The following is a 16721-nucleotide window of genomic DNA, read 5'->3' on the forward strand; positions in this document are numbered from 1 at the left end:
AGGGCATAGCAGAAGAGAAGCAGGCCGAACCTCCAAGGTCAGGCCCCTGTGGGTCTCAGACGGTATTTGCACAGGACTGAGGGGTCGAGGGCACAGGCCTGTTTGGAGCTGCCTAGGACACACCCAGTGAGGTGCCTGGCACACAGTGGGTGTCCAGCAGCAGGGCCAAGCTATACAACCACCAAGCAAACTTGGGAGGGACCCAGGACAGCCTGTCTAAAGCCTACTGTGAGTCCCATAGGATCGCACACACCATGCAGCCTGCAGCCTCTGCTTCCTGGCGACTGCGACAGGGGAGGGAAGTCCGAGGGCGGGCAGGGTGGCCTCCAGGGAATGGAATCTAGGGGGGGCCCAAGGGTGGGAGTGACGCCAGAGGCCCTTGCACCACGTGAACCTATGACTTCAACAAATCATTTACATGATATTTAAAAAGCAAAGATAGCTGCAGACACTGTACATAGCTGGACCCCATTTCTGATGAGCAGGAAGAGCCATCGTAGGTATGTGCACCCCTGGGCCCACACGGGACCCACGGAGGCTGCAGCCAATCATTTCCGGGGTTACTCCTAGGGAGAGGGAGAGGGGCAGTCGAAGGGCAGGGCTGAGTTTTTATTTCACTTGGTTCTAAGTCCCCACCAGCTCGTAACACCGGGCCTCCTTCAGCGATGCCCTCCCCCGAACCCCCACCTGCCCTGCCCTCTGCCCTCTGGGTTTGGGGCAGTCCAGCTTTCCAGGCCCAACACCCTGACCTCCTGGCCTTGGAGGGGCCTCCAGGACCCCTCCCCACCCTCCCACCCTGAAGAAAGAGGCACCAGACGCGTGGAGAAAACATCCATCTCAGGATTTATTACAACACAATTTTCCCAAATACAAAAGAAAGGGGCAGGATGGGAGCAGAAAGTGTGGCCGCGCTGGGGGAGGGTTCCGGGCAGCCAGTCCAGAGAGACTGGAGCCGTGTAGTGGGGGAACCTGCCTCCGCTCCTCCGCTGGACTTTCCAGCAAATAATAGGAGGGGGGCGATCCATTCTGGAGCCACCCCAAGGCCAGGGCACGGGGTGGGGGGCAGGCAGGGGGGAGAGAGCTGAAGGGGACTTGGGGAGGACTGCGGCCCAGCCCTCCCTGCCTGGGACAGGGGGCGGAAACGACCAGGGAGGGGCCCCCAGCACCCAAAGGGAACCTTCTCGTTGCAGCTGCTCCTTTTGGGGTGACCAGTGCCTCAAGAGCAAGAGCACCTCTGCCCACCCCCCGTGGGACCTGCATCCAGAGTGCTGGGCCACTAGTGGCCCGGGCCACTGTCTCCGGGACAGCACTCCACCTAGTGTCACCTCAGAAACCCAACACAATAGACAAACAGGAGGCAATTTACATAATCAATAATAATAATAATTAACCAATATTAATAAATACTTAAACCTCTAATCCATAGATTGCAAATACAACAATGATAGCTTATTTCTTGGGGAACGGGGTGGGGACAGAGATCAGGAACAGGACTTCCGCTTAAAGGAGGCATGACAGGGACATGGGGCTGTGGGTCCAAAGAACAAATAGAAACAGCCAGAGGGGCAGCTGGGGGTGGGACTCAGTCCTGCCGGGGCCACCCCTTCTGCCAGCTTCCCTAGGGGCCAGCTCCACATCCTAGACCAGTGGGCAAACTATGGCCCGCGGGCCGGATCCGGCCCGTTTGAAATGAACAAAACTAAAAAAAAAAAAAGATGGTACCCTTTTATGTAATGATGTTTACTTTGAATTTATATTAGTTCACACAAACACTCCATCCATGCTTTTGTTCCGGCCCTCCGGTCCAGTTTAAGAACCCACTGTGGCCCTCGAGTCAAAAAGTTTGCCCACCCATGTCCTAGACCCTAGGACTTCTGAGGTCGGGTACATCTATTCCAAAAACCCTGGGTCCCAAGAACCCCAGTGGGTGTGGGCCAGGGTGGCTGCGCCTTTTCTCCTGCCCTCACTCCCAGGCCGGCCCACCTGGGCCCAAAGCCACCTGGGGTGGGGACTGGCATACCACTTGAAGATACTGGGATACTTCGGAGGGGAGAGCTCTCCGGGAAAGGGTTGTGCAGGGGGTTTCTCTCCTCTGAGGCCCCAGGGAGGGCAGGGTAGACTTGGGGGACACGTCCTGCATCACCTAAGGCCCCCCCCCCCCACCTGTCCAAGCATGGGGTTGGACAGGTGCTCACGGCCACTCCTCGCAGCCCCTCACCTGCAGTGCACCTGACTTCCAAGACTGGCCTGGGGAGGGCTGGTAGAGGGAGAGCTCAGAATAAGACCCTAAACTCATCTGCCCTCTGACCAGTGCAGCCAGCATGGCAGGCAGGCGAGCTCAGCTCCTCCTGCCAGACACCCCAGAGGGCGTTCGGGGACACTCTCAGAGCAGAGGGGAGGGAGGCAGCCAATGAACAGCCTTGCTGAGCCCCTGAAAGTGGGCATGGCTCAGGCGGGAGTGGGGGGCACTCCACCTCTATTCCTGCTCCGGGACCCCCTGCCTCTGACACTCAAGAGCCCCCTTCACCAATCCTCCCTGTTCTATACCCCAGCCCCTGGCACACCTGGCCTTGGCAGGCCCAGTGCTGGTCAGCACCTGCCAGGCACAGGCTGGGGAAACAGGCGGTGGAGGTGCCCTCCTTGGCACCAACACGCGGTGCCTGGAGCTGGCAGGGGTGGCAGGGACTCCTGGACCACAGCTCCTATGGCTTTGGTGCACAGCCCAAGAAAGGGGGGGAGGGGGAGGGTGCGGAGAGGTGTAGGCGGGAGGGCAGGCGGGAGTTTCTGCGGCTCAGTTTGTGGCAAGGTTTTTTTTTTTTTCCTTTTTTCCCCCTTTTTTCTTAAGTAAAAAGTGCACGAAAGCTCGGCAGCCTCTTTGCAATGATCAGCAGTGTTTCCTTAGAGTGGGGCTGGCGGGGAGGGGACCCCGGGTCTGGCAACCCAGCTTGAGACTGAAGGGTGGCCTCATATTGCTTAGAAACGTGTCTCAGTTTAAATACCAGACTAAAAATAGAGCTTGGAGGACCACCCTCACTGTTGCCAAGTCATTGCCAGAACGAACAGCTTCAATAAATAAAAAAATCGAAATATTTACTTCTCGATAAAAATCGCAGTAAAACCATTTACCTTTCTTTGAATTATATATAATATATATTTATAGTGGGCCCGGCTGCTGGCGGCCCAGCCGAGGGCAGCGCAGGGCTCAGGGGCACCGGGTCCCCATGGAGGGGCCGACGCTGGCCACCGTCAGGACACCTCGATGACCTCCACGCTGCCCGAGAAGCTGGCCTGCTTGCCCAGGGCGGCCAGCTCCTCGCTGCGGGCGCGCCCCTCCACCATGCCCTCCTCGAACTCCATCTGGCAGCTTCGACGCTTAAATTGCATCTCTGGGGCTGGCTCCTCCGGCCAGCTGGTCCGCGCGTCCTGGGACTGGGCCCTCGCTGCCTCCCGCCGGCGCAAATCACCACCGCCTGTGCCCTGGGGGCCAGCCAGGCCGAGGGGCGAAAGCTGCACCCCCTGTGCACCCTCAGGGCTGAAGCACCAGAGCCCGTCTGGCGACGGTGTGCCTGGCGAGTCCAGGGGTGGTGCCCAGACCCCAGGGCTGGCCGGCTGGCCTGGGCCAGGCAGCCCGGGCACCGACAGGGCTGAGAGGCCATGCCGTGGAGTCTGCCGGGCAGTGTCCCCAAAATTCAGGCCGAGGCCATGTGCGGGGGAGCGTGCTGGGGAGCCCGCTGGAGGTCGGAGCCGCCGGCGGGGTCGTGGGCGCAACTCGGTTGCTGCATCTGGGCTGTCGGGGCTGGGCGAGGGCAGGCCTAGTACCCCGGATGGGCTGTCCAGCTTGCAGAGCTTGGAGGCCTCGCCAGGGTCAGGGGCCCCGGGGCCATCCGGTTGCTGGCTGGGGATGTAGGCCGACTTGATGTCTAGCGAGAAGGAGCGCTTGAGGCGGTTGGTGTCCTGGAGGCGGTCGGAGGAGAGGTGCAGGCCGTGCAGGCCCTGTTGCAGCACGCTGGTAGCAGGGGCTGCAGCAGGCGAGGGGGGCTCCCTGCCTGTGCCCCTCTTGCCCTCCCTGGCTGAGCTGGCTGCTGCACTCCCCGTGGCAGCACTCTCTGAGGTAGGTGGTGGCAGTGGCGGCAGGGGGGCTGCAGGGCCTGGGAGGTGCTCGGGCATTGCTGGGAGGGGTGCCCCGTCGCCCTGCAGGGCGGCCAGCAGCTTCAGGCTCCGCTCGTACTCCAGCAGCTGGCCCAGGAAGTTGAAGTTGGGCGAAATGGATGGGCGCCGGTCCTTCACAAACCTGGGGCAAGAGGCAGCTGGATGGTCACGGGCAGGCTGGGCATCCACCTCTCCCCGGCCCCAGCTTCCCATTGCTGGGCACACAGCCGCTGTCAGACCCACACATGCTGGGCTGATTCAGGCCTCCCTCCCACCTTTCCCTCCCCAGCCAGCCGGCCCTGAGCCCTGGGCCCCTCTGATGCTAGTGGGTGGAGGGAGGGGAGGAGGGGCAGGCAGTTCCCAGTCACAGAAGGGAAGCCTGGCTACCTGTAGGCGTCATCTGAGGACATGCCCATGGTCTTCATGATGTAAGCGATGGCGATGGTGGCAGAGCGGGAGATGCCAGCGAGACAGTGGACGATGACTTGGCAGCTGGACAGCTTGGCTTTATCTGGGGTGGGGGGGTGGGGGGGAGACCTGATGAGTGCAGGAGTGGCCAGTCCTTCCCTCCCCCAGGTAAGGAAACTCACCCTCCCTGCCACTAATAACAGCAGCTACCTCTCAGGGAGCGGAACCTCCTCCCTCCCCCCCCCCCCCCCCCCCCCCGCCCACCAGCCCCAGGAGTGGGCGCAGGCGCCTCCCTGACCGATGAACTCGATGGACTTGTCCAGCCAGGGCAGCAGCTTTTCACAGTAGTTGTCGTTGATGGGGATGCGCATGAAGCGGCTCTCGCAGATGAAGTCCGGCTTGGGGCAGGAGTTGCTGGCATTGAGGACATAGCTTATTCCGTTTTGGGTCATTAGATCCTGGAGGGACAGGGGGAAGGGGGGGCAGGTTGGAAGGGGGCGCAGCCAGCAGGACCTTGGACGCCCAGATCCCAGAGCCTCAGAAGTCGCTGTGGGGCTGGGCCCCGCAGCCCCGCCCACTTCCACCCAGGAGCCGGCAGGCCTCTGCCAGTCCCGCCCACAGCCTGCCTGGCTCCCAGGAACTTTAGGGCAGCCTGGGCGGTGGCTTTACCCTCTTCCCTCGTCACCATTTTAAAAACACGGGATTCTTTCAGCGCTGGCCAGGGGCCCAGTGACAACAGCGGTTCGGCATGTGGGCTCTGCCGCTGAGGGGGCAGGGCACTACTTCCTGGCCCGGCCCTGCAGGGCCCTTCCCCCAGCCCGGCTCTAGTCTTGCGGCTACCCCTTGGGTCCTCCAGTAACCCCAACCCGTGCTCATCCATCCTCCCATCGGCCTTCAGCTCCCTCCTCCCCCTGCCGCCTTCCCCCTTGGCCCGTGCACACACCTTGTTCAGGACGTCCTTCTGAGAGCCCAGGTAGAGGTGAGGCAGGATGCGGGTCAGGCCCACACTGGGCACGGGCAGGCAGGGCTGGGAGAGGCTCACAGGCAGCAGGGCAGCAGGCTTGCCCTCACAGAGGCCGGGGAAGCAGGAGGAGAAGGTGGCAAAGCCCCCTGCAGTAGGAGGAGCGAGGAGACGGTCAGGCAGGCTGCTGGCTGGGGCAGGAGGAGCCCAGGGCACTGATGTCACAGTGTCCCGGCCACACCCCACCTGGCCCCATGGCCGACCCTCTGGCTTGAGCCCTGGTCTCAGCGCTGGGTGCTGGAGGCCATTTCCCCCCACGCTGCAGCTCGAGCTGGTGCCGTGCACCTATAGCCCCTGACTAGCAAGTCCACATTCCTCCAAGCGCTAGTCAGGGGCTGGCCCCCCTGGAGACGCCACTGTGATGCTCGTAAAAGTGGTGTCGAGGTGGCGGTCAGCACAGCATGCGAGGGCCCAGGCAGGAGCAGGCTCCCCGGCCGTGGGTGTGGACCACACAGCTCCTCCATACCTGTGGCTGGGCCAGGCTGGGCCTCCACCTCTCCCCCTGGGCTGATGCAATACCTCCCTGCCTCCATCTGGCTGGGAGCCCCAGGCCAGGCTTGGGTGCCAGGACCAGGAGGCAAGAGCTTCTGAGGGGCCTCCCCTCCTCCTGGGCATGACATCACCCACTGGAATGGACACAGCCCGCAGGGGCATCTGCGCTCCAGTGGTGGCTTCATTCCACCAGCAAAGACCAAGGAGCTGAGCACCCTGGGGACTGGGAGCACGCAGGGTAGGCAGCAGGCACACAGACTACATGTGGCTGGCACGTGCACTGCCACCGTCCTGCACAGCACATCTGAGCCCGGGGCCAAGGGTCAGAGGAGGGAACCCCTCACTGGCCGGAATGACCTGGTGGGGTTCTTCCCTGGGGTACCCCTGACCCAGTGCGCGATCTCGGCAGAGCTGTTCCTCATCCTACGCACCACACAGCCAGGCAGGGAGGCTAAAAGAGAATGACGGTGATGACACACTGAGAGTGGACGCGCTTGCACCAGCCTGGCTGGGTGCCCAGTGGCCACCAGCTCTTGGTAGAATAAGGAAGGCCTGCAGGTGGCACCCTGGGGCAGACTGCACTTCTGGGGACAGGAGCCCCAGGGCACCTTCCCTGCTCCCCGCCCAGCAGGCTGTTTCTGGCCTCAGTGGACCAGTCCATCCAATGAGACAATGGGGCTGAGGCCTACCCTCTCCCGCTGGAGGAGGCAGCAGAGTGAGGTGTGGTCTCCTGCCCTGGTCTGCAGAAGATCTGGCTGATTCCCAAGGACAGACACCTGGGGGCCTCAGCCTTTACCCCGGCCCATCTCCGCAGAGTCCAGTCTGTGCAATCCCCAACCAGAGTGCCCCCGTGCCCCCCATGAAGGGGCATGACTTTGGGGGGCATGGGGATGGGGGCCTCCAGGCTAGGAAGTGGGAAGTGCTAGCCTTGGAGGTCCCTCCAGGAGAGGAGGCCAAGCTGGATCCTGGGGGTTGGCTCCTGCTCACCACCCAGAGCCAGGGACCCCTGGTCCAAGCGGGGGGCACCAGGAGCGTCCTCCCCCAAGGAAAGTCTTCACGGCTCACAGCCTGCCAGTCTTTGCTGCAATTCCTCAGGTAAGGTCCCCCGAACCAACTGGCTAGAGCCAACTGGCTTAGGGAGTCCCCTCTGAACCCCCTAGATGCCAGGTCAGAGCCGCCCAGGCTCTGGGGAGGGAAGCAGTGGCAGCTGATTCAGATCCTCCGCAGGTCCCCTCACTCCCAGACTTGGGCAGGCGCCCCTACCTACCCCCTGGGCATCCCGAAGGGGCCTGAGGGGCTTCGGCAGGTCTGCCCTCACAATGCAATCCTGGACTCGCACGAACGCACGCCTAGACGCCGCCCCACCCGCCGCCTCTGCCGGGCACGCGCGCGCGCGCGCTCCAGCCCCAGGCCGCCCCCCCACTGCCCTGGGCCGGGAGGGGGGGGGGGGGGGAGGTCCCTTCGCACCCGGGCTGCTCCGCCTGGGTCTCCAGCCAGGGTCCGAGGGTGCCACGTGTGCGGCAGGGCGCGGGGGCGCACCCCTCGGGTGGTGGCATCCCCAGCCCGCAGCGAAGCGCACGAGTGGCTGCTGGTGCTGGGCCAGGGCCAGGCTCCCCCCTCCCTCCACCTCCCCGCTTACGTCACAGCCCAGCGGGGTCGGGGACGGGGAACTGGGGTCCCAGCAGCCGATTTTCGCACCCTAGTGCACCTCACCCCACGACCCTCTCCGCTATCGACAACCTCCCTATGGCGGTGGAGGTGGGGGCGGGGGGCAGGGGAGGAATGGGGGACGGAGGGCTCCCTCCAGCAGTGCTGTCCTCCTGTCCCAGCGCTCCTCAGCGCCCTTCGTCCTTGGCCCAGGGGTCAGTCTGCCAGTTCCAGCCTCTGCCAACCTACCCTGTGCTGGGTTCCCCTCTTCCCCCCTCAGCCTGTCCTTCCTATTCTCACTGCTCAAGGGACCGCTCGCTTCCGGGTGGGAGCTGTGGGCAAGGCCAGGAGGCTGTCCCCACGTCTGGGTCCTGATTTGGGGTCCCGATGAGCCTTCCTTCTACCACGAGGGTCATGATTTCTTGACCCTCAGAGAAATCATGGCTTGGCTCTCAGAGAAATGGGGCAAATACTCTAACCTTGCAGGGTGGGGCAGCGAGAGCAGGAGAGAGGGCCAGGGGGCACAGCCAGGTCCAGTGAGCCCTCCTGGTGCATTCTCACTCAGGCCTGCCCTGCCAAGTGTGGGGTGAGGGGCCCGGCCCCTTGGTGGGAGACAAACCACTAGAGCCCTGGCCACCTGCCCACGTCCCCAAAGCTGCTTTGGGACCCTCTTCCCACTCATGCTAGGGAGCGTGTGCACACACTGCCAGCTCCTGGCTGGGCCCTTGGAGAATTCCTGGCTGCCCAGGACACCTAAGCCCAGACATCTGACCTCTCCACACCACCCATCCCACCTGCCTGCCAGAGCCCCTGGCACACACAGGGCAGGGGCAGGAGCACCCACAAAAGCCTGGTCCTGGGCAGGGAAGGTGCACCTTCCTGGGACAGGCCAGCCCCACCCATCCAGGGTCCTGGGAGTAGATTCTACAGAGGTGCCTCCGGAGGAAGGAGCCAGCGGAACCCCTGTGGTGTGTGTGTGTGTGTGTGTGTGTGTGTGTGTGTGTAGGGGCTGCCCAGCCTCCAGACTGGCCTGGCTACTTTGGGAAACAGGAAACCATGGGGACCTCTGAGGACCACCAGGCAGAGGCCATGCTCCAGGGGCTGTTGCCAGGCATCCTGCTGGGCTGGAGCCTCAGGGGCCCTCTCGATGGGGGACCTGTTCTGCTCAGACGGGTTTCTAGAGGCTGAAGCCTGTGACCCCTCCTTGGGGCAGTTGCTGGGGAGCTGCCAGCCGAGCCACTCACATCTTTGCCTAGATTTCTCCCCACTCCCACCACAAAAGGTATTTGCAGGTTTCCTTCTGTTCACCTCTTCACCTGCTAGTGGAGGGGGCCCCAAAGTGTGGGGGCCCAGGCGAGGGGACGGTGGGGCCCCAGGAACTACAGAACCACTGCCCCAGCTGACGCTGATCTCTGGGCTTAGAGAGAAGAATAGGGGTGGATCCATCTGGAACCCTGACTCCTGGATGCCCCTGCCCCCCTCCCACCCCTCAGCCAAGCGGACAAGGGAGAGAGGCCGAGGGAGGGTGTCCTGCATCCCACCAGCCCTGGGCGCTCACCTGTGAGGATGGCCACGCTGTCGAAGCAGCCGTCCAGCTTGCTGAGCAGGATGGAGAGGAAGCTGTCTGCAGCCAGCACGCTGGCATCCAGGGTGCTCTGGTCATAGACAACCACGTCCTGCGGCTCCTCAGCCTCTGCCTGGGGCCATGAGCAGAGGGCAGAGGTCAAGACACCAACAGGAAGGGGCTCAGGTGATAGGAGGGAGGGTCTGCTGCCACCTTGCTGCCTGAGGGGAGGGCAGGCACCCAAACACCCACCTTCTACCTGAACAGGGGTAAACACCCGTGGCTACACAGGTAGGCCCTCAGAGCAGGCAGAGAGGGACACCGATCCCCATGCCACCACGTCCAAGAGTGAAGGAACAAGCACTATGGGTGTCCGCTGTGGGCCAGACCACGTGGAAGAGCCAACGGGTGGCTGTGACAGGTCCCCAGCAGGCACACACATGCAGGGCTCACAGCTGCAGGATGGCACAGCCAGGGCCTGGGCTGGCTCTCGCATTGGCCAATATGAGGGAAACCATCCTCAGAGTCCCCGGGAGGCACCTTTTGGGGATCTGAAGGCAGGGCACCTTTGGGTCTGGCTCTCCTCTCCCTGCGCCCCCAGCCAGCTAAGGGGAGACAGGGCTGCAGCAAAAGCCCCCCAATTCCGGAGGCAGCAGCTGCGGCTGGGCTCCACCTGCCCTCCTCCCCCTCCCAGTGCCCAGCCTGGGGGCCAGATGTTCAGCAGCTTCTGCTTAGAGCGAGGCTGATACCCCACCAGCCAGCGCTCAGCCCTTAAGCCAGCAGAGCTGCCAGCCCAGCCCGATGATGTCACCGGCAGCCAACGGGATTGCACTCCGGCAGGGAGTCCTCGCTGGGGTGATCAATGGCCGGGTTCCCCTCAATGAGGCTGCAGGGAGCCTGTCTGGGTCAGCCTGTGGGGTGGGGGCTCTCACTTGGGTCCTCTCACAACAGGCTCTGCAAGGGACAGGGCCTGTGACCGGGAGCTCCTCACAGCTTCCAAGACCGCTGGGCATGTCGCCCCCACCCCCATGAGAAGTGCCACTGCTTTCCCAGGCCACTGGCCCGAGTTGTCTGTCCCTCCCCAGCTGGACTTGAGGCTACTGGGAGCAGAGACAGGACTGTCCATTGCAGGTGACCCAACATTCTTGGGAGCCACAGAGAGAATTCTGGGTCACTCAGGACTCGAGAGGGGAAAGACCGGGGACGGGGCGGGGGCTGGAGACGAAGAATGCTCATTATCAGCCCCTTGGCCGTGCGCCATCCTCCTCTGAGTCCTCGAAGCCACCCGAGTATGGGCCTGACCCAGCTGCCATCCTGGTCCACTGCCCCCTTCCGCCTGGGCCCCAGTGCACCCAGTGCCCGGTCACATCTCGCTCATCCACTCAGCACCCTCTCTGGGCCCATGCTGGGCCCCTGGGACACGGCCTTGTCTGGTGTGTGTGAACAGCTCCATGTGAGGCTCAGTGAGGATCCGGACAGGGGCAGGGGCGACGGGGTCAGTGAGAGCCGCCCTGGGGGCGGAAGCTGCAGGAGGAGGGGAGCTGTCCACAACAGCCCGGGAGAGGGTGGCTCTGAGCATTTTGACCTTGAGGAGTCCGGTTTGGGTTCAAGGGCAGGGTGAGGGCGGCTGCCCCAGACATGGCCCCGCACACCTGGCTGAGGAGCCCAGCCTTGCGCCTGGGGGTGACGGGAGCCGGGGAGGGGGGAGGCAGGTAGCGGGACTGGACGCGCTGGTACCTGGCTGCGCACGGCCGGCTGGATGAGCTCCGCGATGGTCACCTTGCCCTGCTGCAGCCGCCGCTTCACCAGCTTGGAGCAGCAGATGTTGACGGAGCTGAGCACGTGCCAGCGGTTGTACTCCACGAAGGAGCGGCTGTCGATGACCAGCGGCCCTCCAGGCCCGCCCCGCAGCAGGCTGGCCAGCTTCCTAGCATCCATCACCTTCCTGGGGAGCCGGTCCCCGGCCATGGTGGGCAGTGGGCAGTGGGGAGGGGGTGCCCCCTGAAGTGAGCAGGGGCTGCTCTGATGGCCCAGGTGTGGCCTAGGGTTCAGAGTGACCGGGCATGGTACCAGACCTGCAGGGAGAGGTGGCCAGTCAGCAGCAGCCTCGGAGGGGCCAGTGTGCGACCCCAGCACCAGGACGCCGGAGCCTGCCATGCACCCACAGCCTTCCTCTGGGGAGGGGGGGAGGGGATTGGCATCCCTCTGCTAGCTCTGACAGTGCGTTGGACCCTGCCACACAGCTGGCACACCTCTGGGGTTTCTGTTACCTCCCCTCCCCTCTCTGGTCCCCACATCTTCCCAATCCCCGGGGCCCCTCTCTGCCAAGTCCCCTCCCCCCAGGCAGCACACCCTTCCTCTCTGATCTGAATGACCCAATCACTCCATAAGCTGATAATCTAGACAGGGGATGGGGGATGGCGTCAGAGCTGCCTCTGCAGGCTGCTGGGCTCCTGGGGGCTCCTCTGCTGCCACAACCATCCCAGGTCTGCAGCCCAGGCCTAGAGCTCGCCACCCAGCGTCTGCAGCCAGTATCCTTCTCCACAGGGTGTGTCTCACGCTCACAAAAAGGGGGTGGTGACAGCGGGTGCTCCAGCACAGTGGGGGCCTAGGGTCTGGGAGCACCTTCTAAGGGCTGGCAGATCCCAGGATGGGGTGGGGTGGGGGTAACCCAAGGATCAAAGACAACATGGGTGATCCATATCTGGGACCCTCAGCGTGTCTCAAAGACCCTTGGGCTGAACAGAGGGAGGAGGAGGCTAAGGAGACGGCAGAACCCTGCGTGGAAGCCCCCCCCTGGGGACTCAGTGCCAAGCCTCTGCCACCCCACCTGCCAGGCCCTGCCTTTACTTTAAGATGGGAAACTGAGGCTCAGGAAAGGGGTGGGACCAGCCCACAGTCACACCAAGGAGACTGGACAGAACCCCAGGCCTTATTCCATCAGTTCTTCCCTCCACCACATCTCCGCCCAGCTTGTGTGTGTGTGTGTATGGGGCGGGGGACGGGGGGAGGGTTGGCTATTTGATTCCTTCACGAGGAGTTTGGAAAGCTTCTGAGTTCTAATCTGCACCTCTTCACGGCTGAGATGGCCACAGCCACCAGGCCTCCCACACCCTCTCCTGCAGGCCCAGCAGAGCCTCCTGCCCTGGGACGTGGAACCAAGAGCCCAGCCAGAGGCCCAGGACCCTGAGAGGGACACAGTTGGGGGGGGGGGGCACTGTGGGCCAGGGGGTCCTGCACCTGGCACTTGCCTCGATGTCCTCATCAGGTGCATGGGGCAGTCACCTCCCACCGAAAACTACAAGAGCCAAATTGAACTCCATCCAGCACAGGGAGGAGGGAGGGGCTGGGAGAGTGGACAGCACTATACTGCCCTCTGGTCTTTAACTGCCCCTCAAACCAGCAGGGTGTGAATCCAGGCTGGAGGAAGACAGAGAGGGGGTGAGGCAGAGACCAGAGAGGGGAGGGGTGATGCCAGCTGGGGCTGCAGGGGGGTGGGCAGCCCGGTCCCAGGCCCTACCTGGTCCCCTCCTGCCTCCCAAGGATCTGCCAGCGAGGCCCTATTAACCACTACAGTATTGTTATTTGCAGCCAAGAGGGACTCATTAGTCAGTTAGCACCTCCGTTGTCACCATGGCAACAGCAGAGGTGCCAGGCAACCGCTCCTCCTGCCTCAGCAGCCACTGAGCAGGCTGGCTCTGGAGAGCGGCAGGTCCCCCTCCTCACTTGCTCCCCCTCCCCAGCCTTGCAGGTGCCCAAGACCTGGGGCCCGGGACCACCACCAGCCAGGGCCCATGAGGCCCCACCCCTCTCCACCCTGCACAGGCTCTGAATGGCCAAGGTCTGGCCAGAGCCCCTCCTGCAGGAGACCCCTTGCCCGGGGCTGGCCTCCCGGGAGCGCATCCTCACCCACAGGCCTCCGTGGACCTACAGCTTCCCTCTCCCTCTTGGGATGTGTGGATGGGGCTGAGCACTGGGCACAGAGTGGGGATTGGGTGGGAAGGCTCAGGACAGCCTTGAGCAGTCCCGTGGGGCTAGAGCAGGCCAGGTGGGCACAGAGGAAACAGCTATTGTAGGGTCTTGGACCTCCCTGCTTTCAAGGACCCGCCCCAGCCTCAGCCCAGACTCCATTTCTGGGAACTGAAGGGAGAGCCGATCACCTCCTATTCGGAGCCTGGGTGTGGGAGGGAGAGAGGCACAGCCCACACCCCCCACCAAAGGCTGCTCCCAGTCCAGAGGCAGGAGACCCCTCCCTGTCCTGGCTGGTGCAGCCTGGCTCCTGTGCCAAGTGCACACCGCTATGCCTGCTGGGACATGCCCCTTTACACACTGACCACACACAGAGCCATGCTCACCCCTTTCCCACAATGCATCTCACCCCACCCTGCCATGTATAGTTACTCACACGCAAATGTGTGTGCACACACATGTGGTCACTGGACACAGGTGTCCTCATCCTCTGCATGTCACACCCAATCCCTCCAGGTCCCAGGACACCCAAACCCCAGTGCCAGCCTCACGACTTTACACCATTGTTCCCAGGGCCTCCGTGCAGCACACGCATGTCCCTGAGTGCATGCATGACCAGGGAACCCAGCTGACAGAACCCTCGCCACTGTGCCTTCTGCTCGGCATCTAGTGACAGGAGCTCACTTCCTGCAAAGGTGGCTAGGCATCAAGACTGTGAAGGTGGGACTGTGGCTCTTCCTCAGAGGAGTGGTGCCTGGCACAAGTAGGCAGACGCTCAGGGAAGCCAGCGTGGAAGGACCTGAGATGTCCAGCTCGCTATGACCCAGGGGCGGAGAGGCCACACCGAGAGCCCCCCAGAGCAGGACTCCTGCGCTCCCAGCAGGTTAGCCCACATCACCCCACCGATGCTCACCAGGGACTCCAAATGCTCACACCCCTGCTCCCCTCTTGGCACCCAGGGATGGCTAGGACAGGACCCAAGCTGGCTTCACTGCCCTGCCCAGCCCAGGGAGGCTATGGACTCAGGAGATAGTGGAGTGGGGGCTCTGCCCCCTTGGTGCCCAGGGGTCTGGGGTGAGCCTGGGGTGGGAGGGCTTGGCATGTGGGGCCTCAGGAAGGCAGGTGGGGGACGACCCTGCAATATCTGGGCTTCCTCTGCTCCTGCCTGGCTTTTTCTAGCCTCGCTGATCTGCAGGGCTTGTCCTCAGGTTGCACACCAGGCCTGCCCAGGCTGCTGCTGGTCACCACCCTCCAGGTTTCCCACCTGGACCAGCCCAGAGCATCTCCCCATTCCTGCCCAGGCAGAGCTGTCCCAGAGAAGTGCCTCAGCTCCTGCACCCCCGGTCAGTCTGACCACGGCTCTTTGCTGTGGGTTCGGCCCCCTCTTCCCCTTTCCCTCTGAGCGTCACATTTTGGAAACATAACCAGGATTCCCTCTCTCCTCCCCTGGCCACAGCCATGGCCCTTGGAGCCCTCTGTCCAGGAGAAACTTCTGTACCCAAAGTCAGCCTCAGCCTGAGCAGAGACGTGGTGCTGGGAAGGGCCCTGGAGCACAGGACGGCTCGGAGCATCTTCCTGCATCTCCGTCAGTGGGACTCACTGCTCCTGGAGGCAGCTGCTGGGGCCAGGAGCCTTCCCCTGGCTGAGGGCAGCAGGGGTGAGAACCTGCCCAGCAACTCTCCCAGCCCTGCTGATGGCCGGATGCAGGATACAGCCCATGCTTGGCCAGCACTCATTAGCCATCGGAGAGGGCAGGGGACATCTGTCCTCTGAGCAGGGAGGGGCGCTGATGCTGCTCACAGCCCAGGGCTGCCCTGGGGGCAAGGTCTGGGGCCCAGAGCAGAGAGAGCACTGCTCTCCTGGCCCGCAGCACACCCACAGCACCCCACGCTGCACAACAGGAGCACTGCAGATGCCACACCAGACCCTGCCACTGCTCCTCCAGCCCCCTTCCCACTCTCCCTCCACTGCTGCAGCCAGAGGCACATTCTCCCAGGACGTGATAACCTGCTATGGCTGAGCCCAGTGATGCCCCCTCCCCTCCAGGCCAGACTGCTGTGTACCACCCCAGGTGGGCAGACAGGCAGAGGGAGGCCGGCTACACTCAGCCTGGCAGTGCCAGCCCCTCCCCCAGCACCCGGGCTGCCTCCGCAGCAGCCTGGCGACTGTCTTTATTCCGCAGTGGCCAGCTGAGCACCCGGAGGTGGGGGTGCCAGCGGCGGCCTGGGTACACAGGAGAGATGGATCTGCAGCCCCCCCCCCCCCCCATGAGTCCTTTCCTGAGCCTTCCACAGGCCAAAGGCCCTCAGCTCCGGTAGCGACAGCCTCTGCACCCGCACAAGCCCGCATTAGGGACGACCTTCTCCAATTCTGCGCCCCAAAGGGGGAGGGGGGGCTGAGTGTGTGTGTGTGGGGGGGGGGGGAGAGGGGGCGGCGGCGGCGTCGCAGGCTAGCGCAGTGGCCCCGACAGATACCCTCTGGATCTCAAATGGTCCCTCTGGGTCCTTAATCCATACCCCTCCCCCCACCAAGATAAGCAGCAATCACAAGGAGAAAGGCGGGGAAGCGGTGGCAGGGCGTGGGCCAGGCCCCGGGCCGCTGGGCGCTGCAAGAGGCGGGGGAAGGGCTTCCCTGTCCGGTCGTGGCATCCCTTCGAGCTGGGTTTAGGGCCCGCAACCCGCGCGCCGGGGCCGCTCACCTTCGGGCCGCCTCCTCCTCCCGGGAGCCCTCCAGACGCAGCCCCCGAGCGCTCCCGAGGTGACGCACCCCCGGGCCGGACGCACGGGCTCCTCCGTGCGGTTACCCACCTCCCCACTGGCGTCCCCCGCCCGGCGACCCGCTCACCTCGTTCACGCTCGCCTCCGGGGCGCACCGGGGACCCACGTCGCGCTCAGCGCGCAGGGTCAGATGCGCCGCCCATGGGCCCGGCTGGGGCGCACGCAGCCGGGGCAGGGGACCGGGGAGCGTGCGGGCCGCGTCGCCGTCGCCGCCGTCGCCGCCACGGCCGCGGCGGGGAGCGCTGGCTCGGGCCGGGACGCGCGCACTGCGGGCGGGCACGCGCACTCACGGCGCGCATCCCACCCGCGGCTCGGCGGGCGCGGCCGGTGCTGCTGAGGCTCGGGCTCGGCTCGGGCTCGGGCTCGGGCGTCCGGATGGGGGGCGCGGAGCCGGCTCGGCCACGGCTCGCCCGCGAGTGACAGGCCCGGGGCGGAGGGCGGGGCCGCCGGCGGGGATGAGGTCATGCCGAGCGAAAAAAGCCCCTGACGTCACCTGCAGCCAATCAGCGTGCGGGGCTCGGGGGCAGGTGACGTCAGCCGGAGCCCAGCTTTGGGTGCAGATGAGAGGCGGAGGGCGGGGGGCCGGGCTCGCCGCTACTGCCCTCCGCCCTCTGCCCTCACCCCGCACCCGGGCACTGGCTCTTAAAGGGGCCGCGAGAGGTCCTGTGCGCGCCTGGGACCCCATCTTTCCCAG

At 64.1% G+C, this 16721-nt stretch overlaps 1 protein-coding gene across 1 annotated transcript; it reads right to left on the reverse strand.

Annotated features, from left to right (window-relative positions):
• Window positions 1–824: 824 nt before the first annotated feature.
• Window positions 825–16258, reverse strand: DUSP8 (dual specificity phosphatase 8). Its single transcript, XM_081100353.1, has 7 exons — window positions 16095–16258; window positions 11019–11356; window positions 9276–9414; window positions 5501–5667; window positions 4856–5015; window positions 4537–4660; window positions 825–4291 (listed from the first exon to the last, which is right to left on the reverse strand). Exons 2-7 carry the CDS (start codon window positions 11247–11249, stop codon window positions 3247–3249), a joined length of 1866 nt encoding a protein of 621 aa, XP_080956479.1. The 5' UTR covers window positions 11250–11356; window positions 16095–16258; the 3' UTR covers window positions 825–3246.
• Window positions 16259–16721: the final 463 nt, after the last annotated feature.

Source organism: Myotis nattereri (assembly GCF_964212035.1).
Source record: "Myotis nattereri genome assembly, chromosome: 9".
Taxonomy (NCBI): Eukaryota; Metazoa; Chordata; class Mammalia; order Chiroptera; family Vespertilionidae; genus Myotis; species Myotis nattereri.